At 44.0% G+C, this 25031-nt stretch overlaps 1 protein-coding gene across 4 annotated transcripts in view; it reads left to right on the forward strand.

Annotated features, from left to right (window-relative positions):
• CDC7 (cell division cycle 7) overlaps window positions 1-25031 on the forward strand; it is a 310273-nt gene that overhangs the window by 231580 nt on the left and 53662 nt on the right. For all 4 annotated transcript variants that reach the window (XM_069641776.1, XM_069641778.1, XM_069641777.1 and 1 more), the window contains one exon: window positions 13868-14049. In XM_069641776.1, coding sequence (XP_069497877.1) covers window positions 13868-14049 — 182 coding nt within the window. The remainder of the gene's footprint in view (window positions 1-13867; window positions 14050-25031) is intronic.

Raw genomic sequence — 25031 nt, forward strand, 5'->3', positions numbered from 1 at the left:
ATGCTGAAAAATGCAGACTAGTGCACACTTATTTTTTTTTTTTACAACAGTACCGAGAGAAACCGTGCCTATTTGAGGCATCCATCTTCACGTGTTCGTCTTTTGACCTCGAGTCCTGTTGAGAAGTGCTTCATTGATTAATACATTTCTCAATGTGTTTTTGATTCTTTGACTTGAAGTCCCATGGCTGGAACTTTTCCCTTCACTTTCTCACGATGTTACTTACAGGCTCTTGGAACTTTGGACATAAAGTTCCAGCATGCTCTATTCCTCGCATCGCTCTTCCGGCTCCAATTCCTCACCGGCATTTTGTCTTCAGTGTTGTTCCCCGGTGTCTAGGCCTCTGTGTAAATTCTCACCCAGTGTTGTTGGTATCCCACAAGCTTCTGTCCCATTTAGGCAGGGCAGTTTCTTACAAACTTGGTGCCTAGGGCGAAACAGCAAAATGCCCCCCACCCCCTGATTGGCATACGTCACTCCCAAACTACACCTATGTGTCTGCGACAAAACTGCTTCTCAATATAAATAAATAATTGCTATATAAATGAAGTTGGTTCTATTACATTGTAATGCAAGTACATGACCGAAGAATTGTAATGTGAAAGCACAGCTGTTGGTGTCCAAGTAAATGCTTTTTCTGTCACCTGCTCTTAGGGAAGGCCTTGTCTGAATGCAGTTTCAAACTATCCATACTGGCACACTGCGGTGTGACCAGCCTACCGGGGGTTTGAGGGCCCACGGACCACTGGCCCTGTGTTGCAGGTGTTCTGTTCGTAGCACCTCACTTGTAGTTCGCAAGGGGCAATACTAGACTAACCATACAAATTATTTTCTGTTGGAAGGTTATCATTGCAAGATGCACAGTGTGGTACACTCGTATTGTACTCCATAAGAATACCTCTGAGAGTGGGAAAGGGGACAAATCGCAACAGCGAACCCTGTATGCTCTGCATTAAATCACAGCGCCTTTCCGGACTTTGTGATCAGATATATCTATATTGCATAAACAAGTTTGTGATAAAAGGATTGTATGTGTGAATCTCTTAAGTTCATAACTGATGCATGGCTTGGTGCTCAGATCACTGTTCACAACGCTCACCCTAACATTAACATGTTTGTAACCATAAACCATACATATTCATTTGGGCAGCTTAAGTTTTTGGATGAGAGTATAACATGGCTGCAACATCAGCCACTCAAATGGGGTACAAGGGCTCTTTTTTCTTCGTGTTTCTGAAGAATTATAGATGACAAAGGGCTGGGTCTCAGTGTGAGCATACCCAACCCCAACCCAGAAACCTCTTTTGGGAATTCTATTTATAGACGGGACAGGATACCGTAGAAGTGAGACCCAATAAACCATGCACAGAAAGGATTGTACCTCCGTACAAACGTTAGCCTTATCAGTAATAAGCTGATGAAGTGTTTTAAACAAAACCGGCTTCTAGTGCATGGTAAAGGGTCCACAATTCATCAGCCACTACCTCCTCACTGTTACACAAGCCTCTGGGTTATTTCTGCAAAAACAAGCAGGCCCATGCGTTATCTAACACAGCTGGCTTTAGGATCTCTTATTAGTACTGTCCTGCAGCTAGTTAAAATCATGGTGTGGCAGTGCAGAAAGGGCGTTTGGTCTAGTGGATGTCCAATTTGGAGGCAGCTTCTTTGAATGCTTTAAGTGTGTGCATAGTATGGCATGCTCGTCAGAGCCTCGTACACAACATTCCAGTGTGCTATTGTATGGACATTGGACACATCAGACAAAAACCGACATATTTGCTGTTACATAGAGAATCCCCATATAGACTCCATTAACCAACAGGGTGATGACTTGTGAAGTTCACAAATCATTGCTGCACAGATATCACTACATTAATTTGCCATGGACTGCATGGTGACACACAATGAACCCTACTTTCCTACTCAAGGTGTCAAGTGTCATTAAGTTGCCTCTAGAGTGCGAGCTAGGCAGTGGCTCACTTGTTTAGAAACCTAAAAGGCAATGTGATGCTCAGCACATGCATTTAGTTGATGTCCCAAAGCAGCCACTAGAATACTTAATGAAGACAATTGCAGTTAACCTTCCCAGCAAAGCGCCACATGTATCTAAAAAGTAATATACAACAAAAAAAAGCTTTGGTGTGTCAAATAAAGAGACATGAAAATAGTTAAACACTTTTTATGTGTGGCATTTTAATTCTCTTTGAAGAATGCATAGGTTTGGTCCTTAACTGATACTTGTGCTCGCCTGGTGAATAAAAATACTGCATGTTCAGTTCTTAACACTGAAATGTTAAGCACTTACTGTGTAAAAACAATGGCTTGTTTAATGAGCATTCACTTATAAATTGCCACACTTGAAAGGCTTTGAACATAAAATATGAGGGGCACAGGGTGTGCGACTCCAACGCATCTCACACGCTGCGTTTGGAATATGCGTTCCTTTGTTTGCATATTCCAACGCATTGCAATCCTCCAAAAGCCAGCAGGGAGCAGCCTGCCGAACATCTCTGAGGAGCACCCACCGGCACTGCAGGCAGCTTAATCTTTTGTCCGGCAAGAGCAGAAGCGCCATTCTCGGTGGGCCCCTTACTGTGCCCCTCCTCCCCCACCCCCCCCATCCTGAGTGCTCCGCCCGGGCCAAGAAACAGGGCTGCATTTAGGGAATCTGTCTTGCCACCTCCCTTCTCCCAGATTCTCACTGCTCTTGGCTGATGGTCTGTGGACAGCTCAGCAGGACTACAGCATCTGCCATTTTATCTCTAACTCTTGTGCTTGGCCTCTCTGCGGCGTCAATGTCTCCTCTTTGTTGCGGTTCCATGACTCTTGCTACTACAAAGGGGTAATGGGTGTGACATCCAGTGTTTCCCTTCCTCACTGTCAGCTTGATTAGTCTCTTCCCTGTTTACCTTCCACTGTCCGTAGATCACCGTTCTCAATGCCTCTCAATCACCTCTCTATTCCTGCTCGGAGGTGGCCGAACATGCTGAAGCCAGAAAAATTGAAAATGCCAAAAATTAATGACATTAAAAAAGGCAAGCATGTAGAGGCTTGTAGCCCCATGGATGACAGACTTTATTTTTATTTATTTTATTGGACATTTGTATGGCGCCTATACACAAATGTTTCCAGGCGCCACAAGACAAGATAGGGGAGGTGGGGCGATGCATTGGAACCATAAAGGAAGAAAAACAAAAACCGGTTATATTGGCCTTGTGACAATCCTATCATGCAAGTGCATGACAAAAGAGCAGAGGGGTAGGGGGAAGTGCAGGAGTGGGGTGCCCCAAAGGAGGGGGTAGACAAGTGCTGGGTGGGCCAAGGCGGCAAGGGGAAGAGGGGGTGGGCGGAGTAGGGAGGATGAGTGCAGTAGACGGGGATGACCAGGTTGGGCTGGTCTGGGGAAGAGGGCCCAAGGGAAAGTGCTGGCAAGGGGTGCTGGCGGTACTGGTATCGCAGGGTTAGTTCCCCATCATCACTTAAAAAGGCTACTCTTACCCTCTCCCAAAAAACAAAAAAAACATTCCTTATACTCTAGTCTGCCATTTTCCTGCCCTCTGTTGTCTTCTGTAGAGTAAGAAAATACTGGGAAGAAATGGTAGTCTAGCTCCCACATCATCTGAAAGTAGATTTTTCTCAAACTATTAATCTCTGTTTTGGCTCTAAACATAGCATTCGGCCATGTCTCCTGTTCATGTGCGGTGAACTTCTGGTTTCTTCTAATAAGGTGCTATTGGTCCTATTATTAGTCTGCATTATTTGGTACTTTGAATCATGCACGAATAGACCTTTTAACTTCTAGGAACGCTATTTGTTGTTGATTGGGGTGAACTGTGGGTGCCCACGGGGGAGGACCTTGTCGGGTATGTCAATTCTCCGAAATAGCATGGGTAGCAAGAGTGACATCTCTTTGACTTCACAGGTGGTTTCACATGACCTTTGACCGCAATGGCATCCTATGTCCTATGTGACAATCCAAGGAAGTGATATTGAAGATATGCAACAACGGATAAATAAGCTTATAATTCGCAATAGCTTGGAATAATTCGTATATAAAATATCCTAAAGTCTATTTTAGTTGCACACATTTTATCTATAGTGTTGCCTTGATTTTTACAGCCCGATTTCTCCAGGTGCTAAGTGTAGCCTCCTGTAAGGAGAGACTGCCATGCCTGTCATAGTCCCAAATGTCATGTATATTTAAAATGTGTAAGGGTTTATAGCCTGACGTGTCGAGGTCTGCCATTCTATTCCCGGCATAGCCCCCATATGAAGATACTGCCACGTAATGCCGGTCATTGACTCACATGCCATTGATAGTATAATATGCAGGTTGCTGCCGTCCTATGCCGAGTGCAACCCCCAATTCTTCAGAAATGAAGTTTAGTTATCCCCATATGTAAGATGCAGCTGTTGCCATCGTAGCTAGCCTAAAATGTTCTAATAATCCTGCTCAATGCTAGTCTGTGCCTCATAAGAATAATATAGCCACTGCATGGAAAGGGTAGTCTCGAGTGCAGCTGGTGCTGTCACATGCCAAGCAGTCTCAAATATTACGCTAATGTCACCGTTTTATCTTATTGCAATGTGTAAGGCACTAACATTTCTGCAAGGTATCGAAGTGCATAACAAAAATGACGTACCCTTCTGAATTTGAAACCGAGAATTATTTAGGAAAACGTTTTTAAGGCCTTTTCAAAAGCGAAACCGATTAAGTGCTGGGTGTAGAATCGTAGACACATTTTAGGTAAAGCCTCTCAAAGCTTGTTTGAAAGTTTGAGTTTGGTTGGTTTTGGGAATATTCAGTCAAAGAGTTGTCTTTGTTACATGTCATTCTAGAACCACTAGATTCGTTGAGTTTCAAAGTAGAGTGGCTGGCACAAAATAATCGCCTCAAAGGCAATATAACTTAAAAAGAAACCGAGATTCCAGGGGCAGCCAGTGGAGATGGGTCAGAATTGGGGTGATGCAACCAAACTTCAGCTTTCCTTCCACCACTTGGGGAGCTGCTTGTAAGGAGAACTTGAGAGGCTGCTAAGTGTAGCTAGGTCAACCACCTCAGAATTGACAACGTTGATATGAGGAAGAGCATGTCTCGCTGAACAAAAAAGTTCAGCTGGGACAACATTTTTCATGAGAGAAATTTTGAAATTGGTGGTCTGAACTGTTTTTTTCTGTATGCTTTTTTTAATGTAAATTTGTCAACAACCCACAATCAAAAGTAGTTTACAACATGAACTAGGGACTGAGATATCCTGTCCTTGACCAGTTGAGAGCCAGGGGGGAGATGAGTTGTTACTTACCAGGACGGGGCGACAGTGAAAATTTGTTTTTAACATTTTTTAAACTTCCGGTTCACGTTGCCATCCATTTCTCTTGCTGCAACGTACCGGCAATTAGGTTTCTGAGGTGTCCAGCCAATAAGACTCGAAGATAAAGCTTGAGTGTCATTAGCATACTGATAGATTTTCACCCTTCATTTCTGAAATGGGTCACCCACAGCTTCACATAAAGATCAAACACAAGAGGAGATAAAGTGGAGCCTTGAGACACAGCATAAGAAACAGGAACACTCACTTGAACATTTAATAGATTGACCTGAACCGCTTGTTGACGCAAGTGCAGACAAGACATAAACCAGGTTAATGCTATTCCATCAATGCCCATATGAGCACAGAGAGTTTCTATTAGAACAGCATGGTGACCTTTGTTGAAAGCGGCCTGCAAATTGAGCATCACCAACAAACGTCCGTGTCCTCGATGAGCCAGATATCTAAACTCTGAAGGATAGTGGATACTGTACTATAGAATCTATGGAATCCAGATTGATTGGGACATAGAAGCTGATGGATACCAACATGATGTATTAGTTGGATTGTAGCTACCTACTCTTAAGCCTTGCCCAAGAAAGGTAAGTAGTAACATGACGATAATTATTAAGAACATCAGGATCTAATGGCAGCTTTTTCAAAAAAGGAGAAATTAGTCCCGTTTTAAGATCGCATGGAAAAAGGCCTTGTGTCGGAGAGATCGATCAGACTATTCCAGTGAAGAAGCGCATTATGAGAAAGATCTTTACAAAAAATATCCTGAATAAGATCCTTGACCTAAAATGTAGGTTCAAATAAGGTAATAATGGATGAGAACTCCTCCAACGAGAGATATTTAAAGGTAGACCAGATCAGAATTTCTCGAGAAATGTAGGGAAGGTGGTAGGAACTTTTTCTAGCCAACTCTTTGTCAATGGTTTCGATTTTCTGAACTTAAAAAAAACATAATCATGCCACATTAGTCTTTAAAATAGTAGAGAACAGGAGTAGGAAGTGGGTCCAGGCAATTATGGATAGTCTTAAAGAGATTGAGATTTAGAATGAGCCTTGGAAATAGATGCAGTAGAAATTTGCTTTGGCAAAGTAATGATGATAATATACTTCCAAAAATGTTTTCAGAAATTATGATCAAATGTGGCTGGTTTGTTTAGATTCAGAATTGGTGGCCTACACGCGTTTTGCTCCTTCTGAGAGCTTCATAACGGCCAGTTAACTTAGAACATATGTGACTATTGATATTAAGCAATTGATGTATTTTAGCACTTATTGCTATTCAAGGTTGGAATCCAATTGATTTTCAAACATTGTTATAACCCTCATTTTCTTGTACGAACTCCAGCTTCTAGGCATAGATGAAGATACTGTACATTAGTCTCTTAATGTGCTGCACTTCACAAACTTCAGAAATTGTACTTATAACGTCAAATGGGACATGTTGCTTCCTAGTTAAGCTCATGTGGATTAACAAACAACTTTAAATTATATTTGCGATTCAATTTCCAACTGAAACCTTTGGCCCCCTTAAAAGGAAAAATTATCAAAAAGGAACTCAAAATCTTGGTTCGCAAGAACTTGCTCATAAGGTGGTTGTAAGATGTTCCGAAAAACAGTGGTAAAGATAACCTTCTGTTAGCGCTCAGTGTACTTTGTGCTGCTACACTCAATAGTAAGAAAATCAATACATGTATCTCAATCTTTCAATAAATGTATGCAAATGTGAAATTGTTCTATGTGACAAGTACTTCCGCAAACTTGAAAACAGGAAAGTGGTTCAATTAGTCATCCACTATATTGATTTCATTCATTAAAATATTGGAGTTGTTTGTTCTACCTTGTTTTCACGTTGCTGTTTTAATTTCCCCACATAATATATTAGGCATTGACATTTAATAGCATGAATTACGTTGTGCGAATCTCAGCTTGCAAAATACCTTAAGAACTCCTTTCCTGAGAGATGGTGATGAAGCACATTGCCCTTTATTATTTGAGTTTCTGCAACTTAACCAAGGCAAGGTATCCTTCTGTGCAAGAAGAAATTGATGACATTCTGTCATGTCTTCTGGTGTGAAGAGCATATCCCACAAATTCTTGCTATGCCTGTAGGTTATGGTAGGTGCGTCAAACTATTTCTTTTTCAGAAGATCAAGACGCAACACATTCTGATGGGGATTCTAAATTAACTGTACTGACCAACTTGGATAGGAATAGGCACTAGTGTACACTAATGCGAGGGTATTTTTGTTTGGCCCTACTTTAATTTCTGACCATGACTTTTGGTTTAATTGGATGTATGACTTTTCAAGGAGTGTAGAACCATAGTCCTTTAAAATGAACTTCACATCAAAATTTTACCTAATGTCGTAACTCGAGAATTCTTTCAGCACTGCTAAACTAGCTTAGGTTGAGCAATTCTGTTTTTCGAAAAACATCTTGTGAAAGGTTTCAGTTGCCAGCAAGATAGAACGTCAAGGAAGTTAACTGATGGCTATCCTGTGAATTGGGTTCTAGGATGGATCTTATTGGCAAATTAAAAAATAAATCTATTTCCAGTGCTGTCTTAACACCTTTCCAGACTCCGAAGACACTCCTGATATGTTGGTCCGAATATCCTATTTTGGAATCCCTTAACTTAATGTTGTTGGATGTACAAAGTTTCAAAATAATATAGTTTCCATTTACTGTGACATAGCCAAGCCCCATGGTTGTACGTGATATTTGTAGAAAATAGTTTCTCTCCGATCTAATGCAGTGAATTTGATTTGTTTATTGCACTGTAAGTGTTGGTGACTGCAGTTTGTTTGTTTTATTTGTAGGGCGCACCAAACCCGGAGGTAACTGGGCGCACGGAATACAAGAATACTTTTAGCTAAGGTTACATTGTGAATCAAGTAGGCAGTAAAATTATACAATGCAAGTAGACAATTATACAGCAGGTTACAGAAAGCAGGGTAGAAGGCATATACAGAAGCAGTCATGTGAAGCAAGATCAAATGTCATTGGATCGCAAACAATTCAAGGTATTGCGTCTAAAACTGAGGAAAGTTTGGTCCATTCTGGGAGACAGAAGCAGAGCATTCCAGGACTGAGCGGCTTTAACTGGGAAGCTAATACCTCCAGATTTTTTTAGGTTGAATCTAGGTATGTTCAGGCAGAAAGAGTTTGCAGCTCTAGAAGGGCGGGTGTGGGATTTCCTGACCATTCTCTCAGTTAGGTACATAGGTGCCGCTTTGTTGAGGCACTTAAAAGTAAGGGAGATAGTTTTGAGCAAGATTCTGTCGTTTATCTTCAGCCAATGATGTACTCTTCTAAATGTCGATATGTGTTCTCTGTTAGGAATGTTCAGAGCAGTTCTTAGCGCGTTATTCTGTAGGATTTGTATTTTGTCAAGTATATACTTATTAGCACCTAATTATAAGGCATTACAGTAGTCTATTTTTGAGAGTATCAAGGTAGAAGCCAAAAGATTTCACTTTTTTTACTACCTTAATTGTATTTCTGTCAATGTTGAAGGCAGAGTAGTTCAAATTCAATTTTTATAGGTTGGCAGCTGTTCCAAGAATCAGGAGCTCCGTTTTGTTGTCGTTCAGGCAGAGGCCATGGGCTGCCATACATGCCTGAATGAGGAGGTAGATTTTATTTAAAAATCACCCGAAAGGGGTATGAGGATCTGGGAGTCATCTGCATAGTTCGTGTAGGTGACACCAAGCCTGTCCAATTTGTCAAACAAGGGCTTTGTAAATATATTATACATGGTTGGCGATACGCACGATCCTTGTGGGACGCTGCATGTGGTCTGCTGACACTGTTGGGACGAAAACTCTCATGGTCCTGTTATTTAAGAAGGACTGGACCCATGCTATTGCCGCCTTCGAGAAGTAGGCAGTCGAGGCCAGGTGTTTACACAGAACTTCGTGATCCACTAGGTCAAAGGCGGCCGACAAGTCGAGGAGGAGCAGCATGGCAGTTTTCCCTTTGTACTTGAGCTCATCAATTTGAGTTTTTAAGTCGATTAATGCCGTTTCTGTGCCGTGCTGTGGCCTGAATCCGGATTGGCGGGTACCTAAAAGATGGTTATTTTTGAGGTATTTCTGTATTTGAAGATGTGCTACTTTGTCCAATATTTTAAGGAGAAAGGGCACCGTTGTAATAGGCCGGTAATTAGTTGGGATGGGGGGGAGGTCCAATGTTTATTTTTTTACCAAGGGTAGTAGGACCCAAGACTCTTTAAGGTTACTTGGGACAATATTAGTTGTGAAGGAGACGTTGATTCATTTGGAAAGTCTCTAGCTGCGTCTTTGATTATTTCGGCCGGACGGTTGTCGCCCTGGCAGTTAGATGGTTTCAAGGAGATGGTTTTTTCAGTTTCAAGGATAAATACTTTAGAGAATCTGAATGGATCTAGTGTGGTGGATTCATTGGCGCTTGTCGTTTGAGTCTTGTGATTGGGCAGGGTGGCTTTCTTGTCAGCAATCCTATTTTGGAGTGATGTTATCTTGTTGGCTAGGGCATTCTGAATGCTTGTGCACAAAGGTTTGTCCTTGAGCATGTTATCTGTGGACGGAATAGGAGATTCCATTTCTCGTAGTATCGCGAATAGTTCCTTAGTATTGGAACTGGCATTAGCGATTCTTTCGTTATAGAAATCTTTTTTGGTGCAAATTATTTCTTTTTTATAGTTTGCGAAGTTAATTAAGTTCGTCTTGTTTTCATCAGAAGGGGTAAGTCGCCATAGTGTTTCCAGTTTTCTTTTTTGTAGTCTGAGTGCTTTGAGATGTGTAAACCAGGCATTCAAGTGTGCACTCTGTTTGCCTTTGTTCATTTTGGTAGGTGCAATAATGTCTAAGGTTTTAGCCATGGTTTTATGACAGGCCTCGATGAGAAGGTTAGGATCAGAGGCATTTGGGAGTGAGTTAAGGGATGGTAGTAACCTATCTGCCGTAATGTTTTTTTACTCCTAATAGGGAGGGGAGGTACCATAACCTTGTTGTTGGACATTTGTCTCTTTATTGCTAAGGTGAAGGCAATCGGAGTGGTCTGTCCAGGGTTGAGTTGTTATGGAGGTGATGGAGGTTTCGCAGTTCAGGTCAGCCAGCCAGTCTAATGTCCTTCCTTTGGCATGGGTTGGTATGGATATTCTTTGGGCGAGTCCTTGTTCTGATGGGATATTCGCTACTGCCTGGGCATGTTTGTCCGCAGGGTTGTTTAATCCAAGGTTGAAGTTGCTGAATATTTGTAGTTGTGAGGAGTATTTAAGGTTGTTTGCGAGAATGCTGGAGATATCTTCCTCAAAGGTACTGATGGGACCCAAAGGTCGATAAATTAGGTAGATCGTTAGGGTTGCTTTGTAAATAATGTAGATTTATATATGCTCTGACTATTATGTATGTACACTTGTGCCTAAATTATGTATCTTTTATATGCTCTTTATGGAACTATGCTCAAGTTGCGCCCTGATGCCTCCGGGCTTGATGGTGCACGTTACAAATAAAACAAATACAAATACAAAAAGGGTGCAGCAGTTTGATATTGATAATTTGGCAGTAAGGAGTTCGCAGGAATTAAATGCAGCTGAAGGTGCTAGTCTTATTGTGAGGTTAGATTTGGGGATGAGGGCTAAGCCGCCGCCTCTGTCCGCTCTGAGGATTTGGTAATTGTCAGGGACCGCTAATGTGTGAGCAGGGCCTCCGCAGCGTGCAAGCATGACTCTGTGATGGCTAGGATGTCAAGGTCATCCGTGGAGATCAGGTCTGCTATTTCAGTGGCATGTGCCACTAAAGATATGGCATTAATTAGTACTCCAGTGATGATAGAGGTGTTTTTTGGATCCTGAGATTTAGAAGGTTCAGCTTTTGGTTGATTGTTTTTAGTCTTAGAACGGGGATAGTTACAGGAATCAGCGTTTTATGTGTAGCCTCGTTATTTAGACTGTGGCAAGATTTGAGCTTGGAGATATCATTGTTGGAGCGAAGGCTAGAGTTCAAAGTGTTACTATGTGGCTCATAGAGGCAAGGTAGTCTGATGTTTCTATCAGATAGGGGACAAGGTGAGCACATTATGTTGATTATAGTTAGGGCTGTAGTGATCTGGGCATTTATTAGTAGAGTAAGTGATAGTAAGGTCGACTGGGTATTGTTCAGTATCATATTTCCACGCAGGAGGGAGCATAGTTTATAGAGCTTTCTATGGCAGTCTTATTCTTATAGCAGAGGCAATTGTTAAAAGGTGTAGCTAGAAGGTGGTAGTAGACAGCAGTGGACTCTAATTAGCAATCGAGTTGTATAATTGGCAGTAGTTAGACCGTGGTTCAGCATTGCATAAAAGAATGGAGTAAGCAACAGACAATAATATGCAGCGGCAATGTGTAGAAGGCATTCTGCAACTTCCATGCACTCATTGTGGCACATCGTGTTGCATAGACTGCAAACATCCTCTGTGAATATCAGTGCTTACTGACCAAAGTTCTACAGAATCCTTAATGTATGTGGATGGGTTTTGGTTCAGCAGTAGCTCGTGTGTGTGTGTGTGTGTGTGTGTGTGTGTCTGTCTGTCTCATGGTTCTAGAAAGGAGCTAGTTTGGGTGTGGATGATCCAGCCCTTTTCGCCCTCACCTTAAATTCGCTCTTAGGAAGTAGGAATAGGGCTGCTGTAGGTATTTGGATAATTGGCGTTCACTATAGGGGTTCAATGACATTTTGTGCCTGGTTAGTAGCTTTTGACTTTACTGTCTTTTTTTGGTCTCTTGATTGCAAAGGGTGCCTAAGCATCCAGTGGGAGGGAGCCCTGGGAGGGAGCCCTGCCATAGCGGAATATCTGCTTGGGACACATTCCATATCGTTGTAATGCTTTTGGCACACTAAAAACGAACAGATTTCTTCATAACTAATCTTTTTCGATCTCGATCTGAGAAATTGTTTGATACTATATTGTCTCAAAGCCCCCCAAATATGTACGTACGGCATACCAGCACTGCAGGTTTGACATTGCTGGAAGCTACTTTTGACTGCCCAGCCCTACTGGTGATCTATGATCTACAAACATACCTATGTGTGTTTGGGAATATATAAAGTAGTGTTAATGTACATTTTGAAGACATTGAAGCTTAATGGGTCATATGTAATTAAGCAACATTGACCGGTTCAAAGGGCTGTACCAAGTGGTAATGTTGGATAAGTTCCAATCCGGTTTCAGACCATGTTTTGGTGAGGGTCCGCTTTTATCAGGGGTGGTGCCTGCCCCAGTGATGATCGTGGCCCAACTATTCCCGTGGTGTCTGCTTCAGGACAGGTTATAATTATATTAGTTTTTTTTTATAACGCTCTTAATACCAGAGAGAGAGAGGTTTCTAAGCGCAGGATCACGATTCAAACCTGTGTTGCGCAGCGTTGGCTTGCTTCCAAGATAAACGCGTTGGCCCCGAGCTATCCTCCCTCATCAGGTTAAGGAACAAAAGTGGTTGCAAAACGTGATTGCCGCTGTTTGGATCTTTAAAAACTCTGCCCAAGTCTTGTTGACCGGTGGCGAACCACACTTGTCCCCTTTTGATTGTCACAGAAGAGGTGAGTTTTGTAATCAGCGACTCATTAATGAATAATGGCCGGATGTGTTAATACAGAAAACCGAGAAACTGGAGGGATGGCTGACTTAATAATGGAATGGGTAAGTGTACAGGTTAAGGCCCAAGGGTTGAAAAGTGAAGCTCCTGGATGTAGACTTGCCCCAGGGAATGGAGGCTATGCCATGGCCCTGCAGGAGCGGCGCCATTAGGGGCTGCCTCGTGGGCCATGGTGGGTCCTTGGCTCCATGTGTGGACTTCTGGGGGGTAAAGGGGGAAGGGTGTTGCAACGGGGGAGGGGCATGGGTATCCTTACCTTTAGGTGGGGTCAGGATATATAAGCAGGCCAGGCCCAGGCATCCTCCTATTGCTTTCCCGCTGCCTTCCCTACACAACCGATTATATAAAATATTCGGACCACAAACAAAATGTTGAATGAACAAATTTGCTACCCAGGTTGTGGGGTCTACTTGCGATCAGTAGGCCAAGCAGGCGAGGCCGACAGGGGTGGCCCCTCGGGTTGCTCATTGGGTAGATTTTTAGCCCAGGCTTGGGCGTTTTGCACTGTCTGGCTGGACATTGGGTTTTCTGCAATTAACCCTGGTTCAGCTCAGGCAGCCAGTAGACTAATCAGTCAGCTGGCGGGTCGGCAGACCTGCTAGTGGTCAAGGTCATGGTAACCGATGATGCACGAGGTAAAAGAACTATGGGTCACTGCCATAAGTGTTTTGTGAATATCTGTATTCCAATGCTGCCTGTTTACCTCCAACAGGTGGTGCCCATGATTAGTAAAATACAGTGTGTGTTGTGTTCAGAAGCCAGGGGCGTGCTACGGGTGCACCCTGATGGTGGGCCGGAGAGAAACCTGAATATTCTTCCCATTGCTGCTTTTAATCTGACGTTGCATTACATGTGCGGCGTTGCATGACATTTAGATCGTGTTTGAAGTATTTCGTTCATTGAGAGTATAACTTGTTTGTTACAGCCCATAAAGCAACCCAGGATGATGATGGACGTGTCCTCCAGAAAGCTAGCGCCCAGAAAGAAGGTTGTACCCCTGAAAACCGCGAGCAGCGTTGCAGCTAGGAAATCTGCCAGCACTTGCCCGTCTAATCTGACTTGCGACTGTTATGCAACAGATCGCGTGTGCAGCGTTTGCCTTTCAAGGTAATGTGCTCGTGAGGTTATACAACCGGGCCCTGAACTGCCAAACAGATTAAGGAACTGTCTTGCAAACACTGGGCAGCTGTGTTTGAGGGGAGGCGTTGCACGATTTTATCAACAGGCTGAAACGAGGAACGTTTCTTTTTTAGCTGTTAAAGGATAAGGTTCAATGGACACACACGTCCTTTCATAGCTCGCTTTTCTTTTGCGTGTTGCACCCAAAGTACCGAAGCTGCATTAGATGTGCACTGCGAGCCATGTCCATGTTTTTCTGTTTGTATGTTTGAGTAACTTACTCCTCAATGTCACGTATGATGATTCCATTTCCGGGAGCAGATGTTAAAACGAATACCCACCCCACTCACCCCTGGCTTGCGCACCTCTATCCACACAGGCCAAACTGGTCCAAAGCAGAAAGTGCTGTACAGGAGCAGCACTTTCTATGGAATTATTTGAGACACAGCCCAAACACCTTATTTTTATATGCTGTGTTCAAAGATCTGATGTTGATTTCATTTCATATGTATAGCATAACATTTCCTTTGATATTTCCACGTTTAATAACATCGTACTTGGAATTAATGACACTCATCAGACATCACTCGGCACATTGATCCATTTCAAGGGGTCCTTGTTCTCTATAGCTCTTTAGAGGAATCTTTTCTATTGATCAAATTCGGGCTTATTTTGATCATCAGCCATCTTTTCAGTTATAAAAGCCCCAGAGACCCTTTCCTCATCGAGGCTGTGAAACCTTAATATGCTGTATGGTAGTTCTCATACAGCCCAGCAGTTCAGTTAACTGATTAATAAACACATGGAGGTCGGCCACAAACACCCTCATTCTGCACTGTCACCGATGTAGAAGGCAAATCATTAACTGACTATGGTGAAATACAATTTGACCTAACTTAATGCGGGTGGGGCCAGCAAATTTAAAGGACAAAAAATGCATTGACAAAGCCAAGAGCTTGGGCTTTTGTGTAAGCAGGGGATAGAAATGTGGCAGGCACTACCATAATGGTACTACCTGGCCGTAACATGGCACCAGCTAGAAAATGGTTTGAGTACCTGAACATATTTTGGTAGGACCTGGCAAAAAAAGTCCTTTGCAAATTCCAAAACTGTTGACTTTCCCAGTGCTCTTTTTTGTTAACAGTAATTTATTGTCAAGAATAGATGTGTGGACACACATATTCCAGCACACACAAAGTAGTCCGATCAGCCCAAAATCGAACGATCTCTGCACATTCCCCAACCACAGTTTGGGATTTTATATAACACAATTGTGTGTGCCAATAGTTCTCAAGCGAATCTAACTGTATCCCCCCTCTTGAGCCACATTGAAAGTTATGACCTTTGGATGCACAGTGATCCCTTCATTTGTTTTTTCACCTCACAGCAGGTGCCATTTTGAGGTCACAGACTTAAGGAAGAAGACCTACTGGGGAATACTCTAGGGGCTGAATCATGCTGCTAAATAAACCCTATGTGAACAAGTTTGCGCCCTATTACATACCTTGTCAGGTGGCAGTGGGGTGCAATGTCATCATCACTTCAAGGGCCACCATGCCTGTTTTCCAGGAATCCTAGACTAGCTGTTGCTTGGGGTGGTCGGCAGGTACTAGCAGAGTGTTGTGACAGGCAGCTTACCGTCTATGGGGAGGGAGGGCACAGTGAAAGGCGAGCCTGCCTTGCAAGTTGGACAGTAGTCTTGGCCAGAGGGGCTGGTTCTGGATGCCTGAGCCAACCTGATGTTGCTCTGGGATCCTGGAATGGAAGTTTGCCTAAAGGAAGCAGGGGGTTGGCAGCCCACCCCATGTAATGATGGCTATTCCTGCTCTTCCAGTTGCTGTCTGTGGCTCGATGCAGAAGTTTGGGGTCCTGCGATACTGCATGCTGAGAAATGGAATAGTCAATCTTGCATGTTAGAGCGACATGGCTCCATTAGTACCAGGAGCAATAGCAGACAATCCTATAAATGAAGCGCCATATAGAAAGAAGTCGAATGGCAACCCATGTTCTTGGCGCTAGGGAACTGGTAGCAGAGGTGTCTAGGAGGCTAGAATATGAACCATTTCATAGAGAGAAGAAGAGCGAGGACAAAATGCAGAAGGAAGACCTAAGCGATTGAATGAGGGAACTCTGAGGACGAGGAGGTGCCGTGAAAGAACCGATTTATTATTATTGTATTTATGGAGCGCAGACCCAGCTTCGAGAAGCAACGAAGCACTTTACAGAGGTGTACAACATTACAGATGTAAAACGGAGCGCTTTTCAGTGTTAACAGAACAGATATACAGCGGGGGTAGCATACAGAGGGGGACAGAGCAGGCGCACAGCTGTACCGGGTGGCAGGGAGGAGAGGGGTGGGCAGCGTCTAGCGAATCAGCTGTCGTATGTCCGACTTGATGGTGTAGGTGTTGAGGAGGAGGGACTCTTTGAAGAGTGGGTTTTGAGTTCTTTTCTGAATTGTAGGAGTGTGGCGGCAAGGCTGATGCCTATGGGGAGGAGGTTACATAGTCTTGGGGGTGTAGGCAGAGAAGGCTTGTTTTCTGGACCTTTCCTTTTTGCAGCAGTAGATTTCAAGTCTGCACATGTCCTGGACTCTGGTGGTGCGCTGTCCACCGGATATGCAGCGTTTCTCTGCAAGATAGCAGGGTGACTTGGGGGCAACTGCCTTAAAGATGATGCAGCAAGATTTAAAGGAGATTTGTGGGAGCCAGTGAAGGTCGATGAGGGCCGGGGTGATGTGGTCGTATCTGCGTAGACCCTTGATGAGGCATGCAGCCCTGTGTAGGAAACTTCTCAGGGGCACAAGGGAGGATGACGGGAGGCCTTCAAGGAATGCGTTGCCCCCATCCAGGTGGGATAGGACCAGTGCTTTAACAGATTCTAAAGCTGTCCGCAGGAATGAAAGGCTTGACTTTTTGCAGGAGGGAGAGCTGATACCACGCTGTCAGTTTTGTTACCTTTGCGTGTCTTGAAGGAGAGGGCTTTGTCGATGTGGAACCCGAGGGACTTGGCACAGGAGATGAGCTTGGGTGTGAAGCCCTCAGAGTTCATGGTTGATGGCCATGTCTGTATGTCTGTATCTCTGGGTATTCGGTGGTGGTGTTGAAAAGTAGGAATTCGGTCCTGGAGGGGTTAAGCTTCAAGTATGCACTGCAGGCCAGAGCGGAAAGAAGAAAGGAGCAGTGCAACAGAGGTATGTTTCCAAGTAAGTTACAGAGCGGCAAACAAGGGGAAAGAAAAGCGAGGCTAAGGAAGAAGGTAGGCGAAAGCATAGCGTAAGAACAGGACGCAAGAACACACTGGCAAAGAGCATGAGAAAATACAGAGGAGCAAGTCAAGGAAAGGGAGGAGTTGGAGGAAGGTGTCATGGCCTACAGAGGAATGAGACTGGTGTGGTGAAGGGAAGCTGAAGGAAAAGATTTACAAAATATGCAGTGGGTATATGAGTAGGGAAGAAAGTTAAGAGGATGGGATGAAAAGCAGAGTAATTAAGCAGAGCAAAGAGGTGAAAGTGAAGAAAAGAAAGAATTGACCAACAGAGGGAGACAGGCTAGGGGAAGAGGGTGAAAAATGAAGAAACCCTGGAACCTAAATGGAAAGACAGTAAACGAGAAGGTGTTCTTGGCGGGTGACATTGCAAAGGAGGTAGAAAGACCAGAGAGGGAGAAAGCAGATAACGAGATGGAATATCAAAACTAAAGGGGTGATCAGCCTGCCGCAAAGGGACCTTAAGGGTATGCACCAGGGATGGGGAAAGGAGCAAACAGAAACTGAGAATGAAAGTCCTTTTGTAAAATGTATTTGGCAGGCTAGGTGGTGCATGTCTGGGTCAAGTGGAAATTGCTGGGCTAGGTGGGCGCCCTTGTCATTAGGCGCCTTGTGGAAACTTAGGCAGGCCAGGGGGGCATGTCCGATTACGTGGAAATTACTGGGCTAGGCGACTGCCCTGGTCACTAGGAGCTGGTTGTCATAGATTTCCCTACTCTGGTTCTACGCTGGCTTTTTAAACGTCTCATATCTTAGGGTACGCCGTGATGGGTAAGCACAGTTCGGGACCATCAAGCATCCCAGAAACCAGACTTGGAAGCCATCATCTTGAGAAACTGGTGATTGTGCAGGTTGGTACATCCCAAAGGGAAAGTGTGCTGGAGACTCACAAACATGGATATTAACCTACAGGTACATTGTTACCTCGAGAGGATCTCAACAGCCATTCTACAAGGGACTCCAGGGAGGCCCTGAAGGACCTCTTGGACACTGAGGGCTTAGAAGTCTTATATAAAAGAACGTGTACAAATTCATCTTATCAAGGAACCTTACTCCAGGCAGACCACAGAGGGAAGAAAGCTACACTGAGACGCATCACTTATTTTTTTTTATTGGGCCCCAACCTGGCCAGTCTAAGACTCTTGCTTCTTTGACTGGTCGGATTAAAGAAGTTTTACCTTCTACCAACCACTTTCCCCCCACAGAACAAAATAAACATAGTTTTAAACTGCCAAAGCACTGTTGTGGAATCTTCTTTGGAATTGCCAGTTGTAACGCTGCATGCTACAGAGAGGACACATCGGCCTCAAGTCCTAGAGTGCAAAGAGCTATTAGCTGAATACCCAGAAATGGCTCACGGGTGTTCAGTTAGCAGCTTTGGTGGTCAATTGACAATTTCCGCTACAAATTAGATGGTTTGGTGTTGTGTCAAAATAAACACACTTCCATATTTAGAAATCTCTATAAAATTAGAAAAAGAAAGCATACTTCGTTTTGGAGTGCACCTTTAATGTGTCGTCTACATGTATACAGCATGTACATCAATTTAGGCTGGTTCTACAAGTACTAACAAGGAAGTGTGGATGACTAAGGTTTCACGAACAGTTGACACTGAAGTTATAATGTTGCTTCTTGCATCATTGACTGAACTCAGGGAGTACATTTTTATAAAGTGAAACAGTTTTCAATGTAAGAGGATGGGAGAAGGTCTGTATCCTTTTTAAAAAAAATGTTTATTTAAGTTTTAACAAAGCATACAGCATGACATACTCTAATGAACTAACCCTCCCTCCTCCCGGCCCTACCCTCCCAGCTGATCCCTTCCCCCCCTACCCCCACTCTCCAGTTTCCAGAATCTCAGAAGTAGTTACAAACCCCATGTCGCGTGGAGGGTCGACTCGTCTGTGTTTCTAGTGGCCCGGGCCTGCCGGCCCCTATCAGTATCGCCAAGTCACTGTCTTATGAATATCCTTTTGGGTCTTCAAGGGGGTAAATCTTATGGTGATTAATATATTTAGTTGAGGAGTGTACTCCACTGCAGACACGTATCTGCTGAATCCTCCTCCGTGGCTTGCTCTTTAACTGTTTCTTTCTGCTGTTGCCCACTTCAAAATGTCCCGGATCCATTGTTGTGTTAGGGGGCCCGTTGTGTTCTTCCAAGACATCGCTATCCAGCACTTTGCTAAAACCAGCAAGAAGGTGGTTGCCATCTTATTGGAGCGCTCACGCTCCGCCTTCTTCCACCCCTGAAGCAACCCCAGCCAACACACCCTGGGCGAGCATTCTAATTCCCTCCCCAAAAGGGCATTAAGTCGACTGATCACCGCTGACCAGGATCTGGCTATTACAGGGCACCCACAAACCATGTGCCCCCCCGTTCCACCCACACAGGTGTGCGGAAGCGCAGCATTCATCATGTGTAACCTCTGTGGTGTAATATAGACCCTGTGTACTATATTAAATTGAATCAATTTGAGGCCTGTCTTGCGTGAAACCTTTGGGGTAGTTGCACACATTTTAGACCATGTTTTACGTTCCAATGGCATCCCCAAATCCCTTTACCACTTTTCTCGAACTTTCAATGGGGCTAATTCTTAAATATCCTGTAGTGCTGCGTATAACTGGGTATTTGCCCGGCAGCCCAGCCTCAGTGAGATGATCGTTTGGAGCACTGGTGTGGTTGGGGGGCTTCTCCAGCATCGACCCCCCCAGTTTCCTGCGAGGGCTTTGGTCAATCTCACAGAATAAAAAAAAAATGCCCTTCCGGCTTTGGTGGTCAATTGACAATTTCTGCTACAAATTAGATGGTTTGGTTGACACTGAAGTTATAATGTTGCTTCTTGCATCATTGACTGAACTCTGGGAGTACATTTTTATAAAGTGAAACAGTTTTCAATGTAAGAGGATGGGAGAAGGTCTGTATCCTTTAAAATTAGAAAAAGAAAGCATACTTTGTTTTGGAGTGCACCTTTAATGTGTCGTCTACATGTATACAGCATGTACATCAATTTAGGCTGGTTCTACAAGTACTAACAAGGAAGTGTGGATGACTAAGGTTTCACGAACAGTTGACACTGAAGTTATAATGTTGCATCTTGCATCATTGACTGAACTCTGGGAGTACATTTTTATAAAGTGAAACAGTTTTCAATGTAAGAGGATGGGAGAAGGTCTTAATCCTTTTTTAAAAAAATATGTTTATTTAAGTTTTAACAAAGCATACAGCATGACATACTCTAATGAACTAACCCTCCCTCCTCCCGACCCTACCCTCCCAGCTGATCCCTTCCCTTTTCCCGAACCTTCAATGGGGCTAATTCTTTAATATCCTGTAGTGCTGCGTATAACTGGGTATTTGCCCGGCAGCCCAGCCTCAGTGAGATGATCGTTTGGAGCACTGGTGTGGTTGGGGGGCTTCTCCAGCATCGACCCCCCCCCCCAGTTTCCTGCGAGGGCTTTGGTCAATCTGACAGAATAAAAAAAAAATGCCCTTCCGGCATATGAAATTTCTGTGCCCATGCCTGAAGGGTTAACAGGATATCCCCATCAAACAGGTCCCCCAACATATGCAGATTAGCGATTTTGCACCTGCTCAATCCCATATCTCCCAGAATACCCTCTATTATGGGTTCTGCTCTCAGCGTTACATCTGGGCTGTACCCCTTACCCAGCTTCAGTTTTGTGCGTGCTAGTCTCTAAGCTTGTTGAACTACCAACACTATACCTGACACCTCAGAGCTCTGCGCTTCCCCACAGGAGTTCCATTCCAGTATGCAGCTGTGGGGGCTTCCCAATCAATTGCCTGTCTACCCCATCTGCCTGGGAATCTCACCTGGCTGCATGTTGCAGTTGGGCTGCTAGAAAATAGAGCTCGAAGTCAGGCAAAGAGAGGCCTCCCTCCGAGTAGCTCTGTCTCAAGTGTGTCTATCGAGACCCTTAACCTCCCCTCTGCCCATAGGAATCCAGACAGCAGGCTGTGCAGCCTCTTGAAAAAGGGGGCCTGATCATGAATGGTATACTGACAAAGAAATATAAAAATCTTGGGAGGAGGATCATTTTATACATAGCTATTTTCCCAATAAGGGAGAGGTAGCTTCCCCCAGAATTTGATGTTCTCTTCTAATCACGACAGAGTTTGGCCCACATTGTATTAAAACGTGTCTGCTATATCTTGATGGACCTGTATACCCAGATACCTCAGAAGGTTTGTATTCTTGAATCAACTTGCAAACTCATTTGAACCTGCATGCCCCATTCTTACCCACCACCATGCTCTTTGTGATTGGGATCCACCCCCTTACCTTCACTGAATGCAGAGGACAATCCTGCAACCCCAAACCGACTGTTGCCCTCCCATCGTAACGGGGTCCACTTGCCTTGCCCTCCCCAAATCAGTTGCTCCCATTCTTCCCTACCTGTCTCTCAGCCTCCAACTTCCCACATGCTGCTGTGCCAAATGGGGCATACACAAACTCAACCTATTTGCCATTCGGGAAGTGTTACATTCAGCAGGAAAGTGGGGCCAAACTGCTGAACCATCTCACCTGCCAGTGATTGGTACCGAACACCAAGAGTCACCTTTAACTCTGCGCTAGGGAAGTGTAAACATTGTAATACTTGGTGAAATGTGTAATAAAATATTGAGATAATTGTCATCAGTGGGCATTGATTGTTTATTTATATAGCGCCTATACACAGTGTGTTTCAAAGCTATTGAAGGAGGGAGGGAACATAGGAAAATACAGTTACAATCAGTTAAAGTCCTTGAAACAATACAGAATTTGAAAAATAACTATTGTAATAGGCCTGTCGACATTTCTGCAAGTGCATAGAACATGTAAGGCAAGAGGGAAGGGAAAAAAGGAGAACAAAGCAAGCAGTAACATTACTATGTCTGATGACAATTGATGTAGTGCAGGTGGTATACAAGAGAAGGGGTGGGAGGAGGGCACGGGGGTATATGAGAGGGAGAAGGAGGTGAACAAGGCACACTACTGTGCAAATTTGTCAGACAAATTTAAAAGAGCAGGGGTGGGGGGAGGAGGGAGAAAAACAAGGAGGGGAGGAGGGGAGACAGACAAGCTGCTATCAAAAGTCCAGGGAACAGATGATGAGAATAAGTGCTAAGAGGGGAAGGCTAAGAGGTGGGATAAGGTGGGAAGGAGGATGGTGGAAGAGGAAAGAGTTATGGTAGGCGAGGAGGGAGTCACTCACAGGGGGAATGGGGGCACACACACTCCCGAGGGGGCACGGGGCACACAGACCACTCACGGGGGGGGGCACACCACTCATACCAGATTCTCTTATTGCAGTGGTGATTTTCCAATCCAATTACATGACCTAATATTGACACAGGAGCTAAACGCAACAATATTTTTAGATGGGTTTTCAAACCCAAAATTCGCTTTTCTATTTCTAGTCCTGGGTTGCAAACACAAACCGACAGCTGGGAGGAGGTAGGGAACATACATGAGGTAAGACTTGAGAGGAAGGATGCCAATGCTGGAAATAGGAGGTGGCCGGCGGAGGGGTTAGTATAGGAGACCGGGATGGGAGTAAGAGTAACAATTTGCATGCCACGGAGGAAAGACAGCAGAAGTGTGGAAAATAAATCTATGGGTACGCCATCAGCACAAAGCTTTTTGGTTCAAATGTTTTTATTGATCCAGATGCTGACTTGTAGCTGCATTTAAGCCAATATCTTTCGGAAGACTGCCTGAACTTAAGTGGCAGCCCCTTAATAGCACTTAGTTGGTCCAGTGCATTTTAGCTAGCTCAAAGAGATCCCATGGGTGTCTATTTTGAGTAGGTATGGGCAGGAGGTGGGTGGGAATGGCAATGGAGGTTAGCATGGCTATTGGTGATTAAAGGGTGTTGTGATTGAAGTACCTTGCCTACCTTTGGGGACATCTAGTGGTGTAACCAATTGGGCAGGTACCTTCCAGGGTTGGATGATGGGCCAGCTGTATTATAGGGAGGATCTACTGGTCACCCACGCTTAGTCTCTTCCCTAAGGCAGAAGAAGAGTTCTGTCACATGAGGCCTTTTAAGGGCACTGGTTCTATATCCCGTAAACCTAAGGAGCTGAAACAATGTGGAATTCGAAACTCTTTCACCTTCATAAAAAGAAGTACTCTATGTATGTATTCATGAAGTAGAGGTACTTGTAAGCCATCCTTTTAGGAAAACGGAATTTAGAATTTGAAGCAAACAATGTCACGAAGGAATTATCGCCACCAAAAGTGAATCCCAACTCAAACAAATAGCATTGGCCTCTGGAATATAGAACTGTTACAGCATGCGTTAAGCTCGGACATTTACGGCACATCAGATTTTCATTCAGCACTCGCACAACACGTCTACTAAAACATCAGAGGTCCACTAAACTTTCCTCTCACAATTGCACAATGCTTGTGCTTCAGAAAGCTATGCAGCATTAGATTCACTGCATCGCAAGCCCAGAGAGCTCACACAGGAAAACTTTCAGAAGCGCTTTTACTTTTCTCATTATCCGTTGACTCTCCTGCGGAGCATGAGCACACACTCTGGATTATTGGTAGTCCAAAGAAACACTCCAAACATTCGACAGTAGCAGCACCCTCACAATTGGGGAAAGTAAAATCCAAGAAGGCAGATCAGCCTTTCAAAGGGTTGGCCCGGCCCCACAATGCCAAAGGGAATACAGGTGAATTATGTGTGGCTAAATGCAGTGCTTCATTGGTTCACATTTTCATTTGCAGGCCCTAGCAGAAAACCAAACCCAAGGGGAGAAGTCACAGTTCTCCAGCTTTGGATCTTTGATCGATTCTGATGCTTGAATATTCCCCGTCGTCAGATCGGGAATCATCAGTGATTTAAAATAATTATTAATAATTAAATATATACATTATCTCCAAAGAAAAAAATGAATGTAGATTGTCCATTATGCCCAATGAGCATTCACTTCTGTAGTCCCTCCACCTCACTTTGGTCCTTTATGACCCTAACCAATGAGGTGGTAGGGCTTAAGCTCCGCCCCAGGCAGCCATCTTCAGATTTTTCACTGCAGTCTGCCAGGGAATCCTCCAGCTCTTTGAGCTTTTTTTTTCTCCAACCTTTACAGTTTCAAACAGTTTTTCAAAATATATCCTATTTTGATCTTCTGATCAAGTACTACTAATGTGTATTTCTGGGGCCAGAAAACACTACATTTTAACCTATTTTCGTCGAGTGAAAGAACACGAACACCATGGCTGAGGAGATACCAACTGCCAAAAATCCTTCCCTGTTCAGGGACTGCACCAGATGCAAGAAGAAACTTGTTTATATGACGGACCCTCATGAGCAGTGCTTCTACTGCCCGTAACCCCATGAGATCCACAAATGCGACATTTGCAAGACCTTCACCAACAAAACCTTGCAGGACAGGCACATGAGACTCTTACTACACCTTGAGCCTAAGGGCACTCTTCTGATGCGGAATCTGTCAAAACAGCCCCAGTCCCATCTATAAAACCATCTGAGAAGCACACATCAAAGAGAAGGGCCTCTGCAGTGGAAAGGAGCACTTCCCCCATCTCATAAAAGCAATAGAAAGGTGGAGATGACTTCCCTCACCTTCTTTGAGTGCTGCAGACTGAAAAATGTCATTCTGAGGAAAAAATGACCTTTAAAGGTAAGCTTTTTCTAAAAACTCGTCAGAGGAGGCAGGGCTCGTCCATGAA

Source organism: Ambystoma mexicanum, chromosome 1q, assembly GCF_040938575.1.
Source record: "Ambystoma mexicanum isolate Mex_15411 chromosome 1q, UKY_AmexF1_1, whole genome shotgun sequence".
In the NCBI taxonomy this organism is placed as follows: Eukaryota; Metazoa; Chordata; class Amphibia; order Caudata; family Ambystomatidae; genus Ambystoma; species Ambystoma mexicanum.